The sequence below is a fragment of the Morus notabilis genome, unplaced genomic scaffold, assembly GCF_000414095.1.
Source record: "Morus notabilis unplaced genomic scaffold, ASM41409v2 C11471509, whole genome shotgun sequence".
NCBI lineage: Eukaryota > Viridiplantae > Streptophyta > Magnoliopsida > Rosales > Moraceae > Morus > Morus notabilis.
Genome location: NW_010387572.1, coordinates 1 through 2724, shown reverse-complemented (window position 1 = coordinate 2724; position 2724 = coordinate 1). Strand labels below are relative to the sequence as shown.

At 49.0% G+C, this 2724-nt stretch overlaps 1 protein-coding gene across 1 annotated transcript; it reads left to right on the top strand.

Moving 5' to 3' along the window:
- Positions 1-229: 229 nt before the first annotated feature.
- LOC21383997 (G-type lectin S-receptor-like serine/threonine-protein kinase At1g34300) lies at positions 230-2718 on the top strand. The gene has a single exon (XM_010114920.2). The coding sequence runs from the start codon at positions 277-279 to the stop codon at positions 2620-2622; it is 2346 nt and encodes a 781-aa protein (XP_010113222.1). The 5' UTR covers positions 230-276; the 3' UTR covers positions 2623-2718.
- Positions 2719-2724: the final 6 nt, after the last annotated feature.

Sequence of the window (2724 nt, the reverse complement as noted above, 5' to 3'; positions counted from 1 at the left end):
AAAAAAAAAAAAAAAAAAAAAAAAAAAAAAGTGAATGAGCATGAAAAAGTGGAGCTACAGTAATGGTCGTAATAAGTTGTCAGTCTAAAAAATAACAAAAAACAAAAGAAAACCAGTAAAGCCATCTCATTCATACTCAAGTCAATGGACTTTTTGAAGTCAACTTAAACGAAGTCATTTCAAACCCCTATTAGCCACCATAAAAATTACCTCAATAATTCTTCCCACAAACATCATACCCGCCATTATTCTCAAACCAAAAAAACCTCCACAACCATGAATCTCTTCCCCACCATCATTACTCTCCTCTCCTTCCTCCTCTTCTCCTTCCTCGTCACAGCACAGCAACAGCAAAACTCTTCCTTCTCCTTACCATGGTACCAGACACAGAACCGAACTCTCCTCTCCCCCAACTCCGTCTTCGCCGCCGGATTCTCCCCCATCTCCGGCTCCTCAAACCTCTTCAGATTCTCAATTTGGTACCGGAACGTCACCGGACGAGCCGTTGTCTGGTCGGCTAGCAAAACCCCGGTGGACCGCTCCGGCGCCGTCACGTTAACTTCCGCAGGAGAAATCCGCCTCGGAAACTCCACAGGACGAAACATCTGGCTGGGGAAAACCTCCGCCAATTCCAACACGACGAGATTGATCCTCCGGAACGACGGGAACCTGGTGTTTGGCGGCTGGGAAAGTTTCAAATTCCCGACCGACACGATCCTCGCAAACCAGACCATAACGGGAACGAAAATCGTCTCCGAGAACGGGAAATTCAGCTTTAAAAACGCGACTGATCTGTACTTCAACAGCTCGGACCGTTACTGGTCAGCGGCCGGCGGTAACGAGTTTGTGGAGATGGATTTCGCCGGAAAAGTGGAACAGGGAAACGGAGCTTCCTTGGTCACCTCCGACTACGGAATCGAAAATCGGCAAAGGAGGTTGACTCTCGACGACGACGGGAATCTCAGGATCTACGGATTCGATCCCCATCTGAATGAGTGGACCGTCGTATGGCACGCCACGCACGAGCTCTGCACCATCCACGGCTCCTGCGGGCCCTACGCGATTTGCACCAGCGACGGCTCCAACTCCTCGTCGTGCGTCTGCCCACCGGGATACGATCAAACCTCCGGCGACGCCAAGGAGTTAGGCTGCGAAATCAAAATTCCGATCAGAGATTTCCGCACTTCGAGGTTTATACGCCTCGATTACGTGAATTACACGTCGCCGAGACATAGAACGCTGGACGGGAAGAATCTCAGCGACTGTGAGACCAATTGCACGGCGAATCGGGACTGTCTAGGGTTCATGTTCAAGTACGATGGAAAAGGATCGTGCTATCTCAATCTTGATCGGTTGTTGAACGGTTATTGGTCGCCGGGGACGGAGAGCGCCATGTTTCTGAGGGTCGACAGGTCGGAGCCGGCGAATACGACGTTTAAAGGGATGACGGAGATTCTAGAAACGACATGTCCGATCAGGATCGAGCTCCCTTTGCCGCCGGATGATTCGAATACGACGACGAGGAATATCGTGATAATATGTACTCTTTTCGCGGCGGAACTGATTTCCGGTGCTCTGTTTTTTTGGGCGTTCTTGAAGAAGTACATCAAGTATAGAGACATGGCGAGGACATTGGGACTCGAGCTTCTTCCCGCCGGCGGGCCGAAGAGATTCTCCTACACTGAGCTGAAGGCTGCCACCGGAGACTTCTCGCACCTCATCGGGAAAGGAGGTTTTGGCGACGTTTACAGAGGTGAGTTGGCCGACCACCGGGTCGTGGCGGTCAAGTGCTTGAAGAATGTTGCCGGCGGGGAGCCGGATTTTTGGGCGGAGGTCACCATTATTGCGAGGATGCACCACCTGAATTTGGTGCGTCTTTGGGGATTTTGTGCTGAGAAAGGTCACAGGATACTTGTCTATGAGTATGTCCCAAATGGATCACTTGATAAGTACATCTTTCCTCCTCATCGGATCGGGTCCGATCGGTATGAGGAGAAACCGGTTATCGATTGGAGCGTTCGTTACCGCATTGCTCTCGGCGTGGCAAGAGCAATTGCGTACTTACATGAGGAGTGCTTGGAGTGGGTTTTGCATTGTGATATCAAACCCGAGAATATACTGCTAGGGGATGATTTTTGCCCGAAAATATCAGATTTCGGGTTGTCCAAGCTTAGGAAGAAGGAGGATATGGTTAGCCTATCCAAGATCCGAGGAACTCGTGGGTACATGGCACCAGAGTGGGTCAAGTCTGACATGATCACCGCCAAAGCTGACGTGTATAGTTTTGGAATGGTGTTATTGGAGCTGGTGAGTGGGGTCCGCAACCATCAAATGCAAGGGTCAGTAATGGAGAGTGAGGATTGGTACTTCCCTGGTTGGGCGTTTGATAAGGTGTATAAAGAAGTTAATGTTGAAGATATTTTGGACCGTCAGATCAAACAATCATATGATAGTCGGGCCCATTTTGATATGGTTAACCGGATGGTGAAGACCGCCATGTGGTGCCTCCAAAGCCGGCCGGAGATGCGGCCATCGATGGGCAAGGTTGCTAAGATGTTGGAAGGAACGGTGGAGATAACAGAACCAAATAAACCCACCATATTTTTCCTTGGTGACGAGTAGGTTAACTTATCTACTTTACAATTAGAGTGTTTGCAAGTGTTACAATAAATTAGATATGTAAATTATTGTTCCCCCACAGATAATATATATATATATATATAT

Excerpts from the sequence above, each read along its gene's own strand:
- LOC21383997 (XM_010114920.2), top strand. The coding sequence starts at position 277 with ATGAATCTCTTCCCCACCATCATTACTCTCCTCTCCTTCCTCCTCTTC.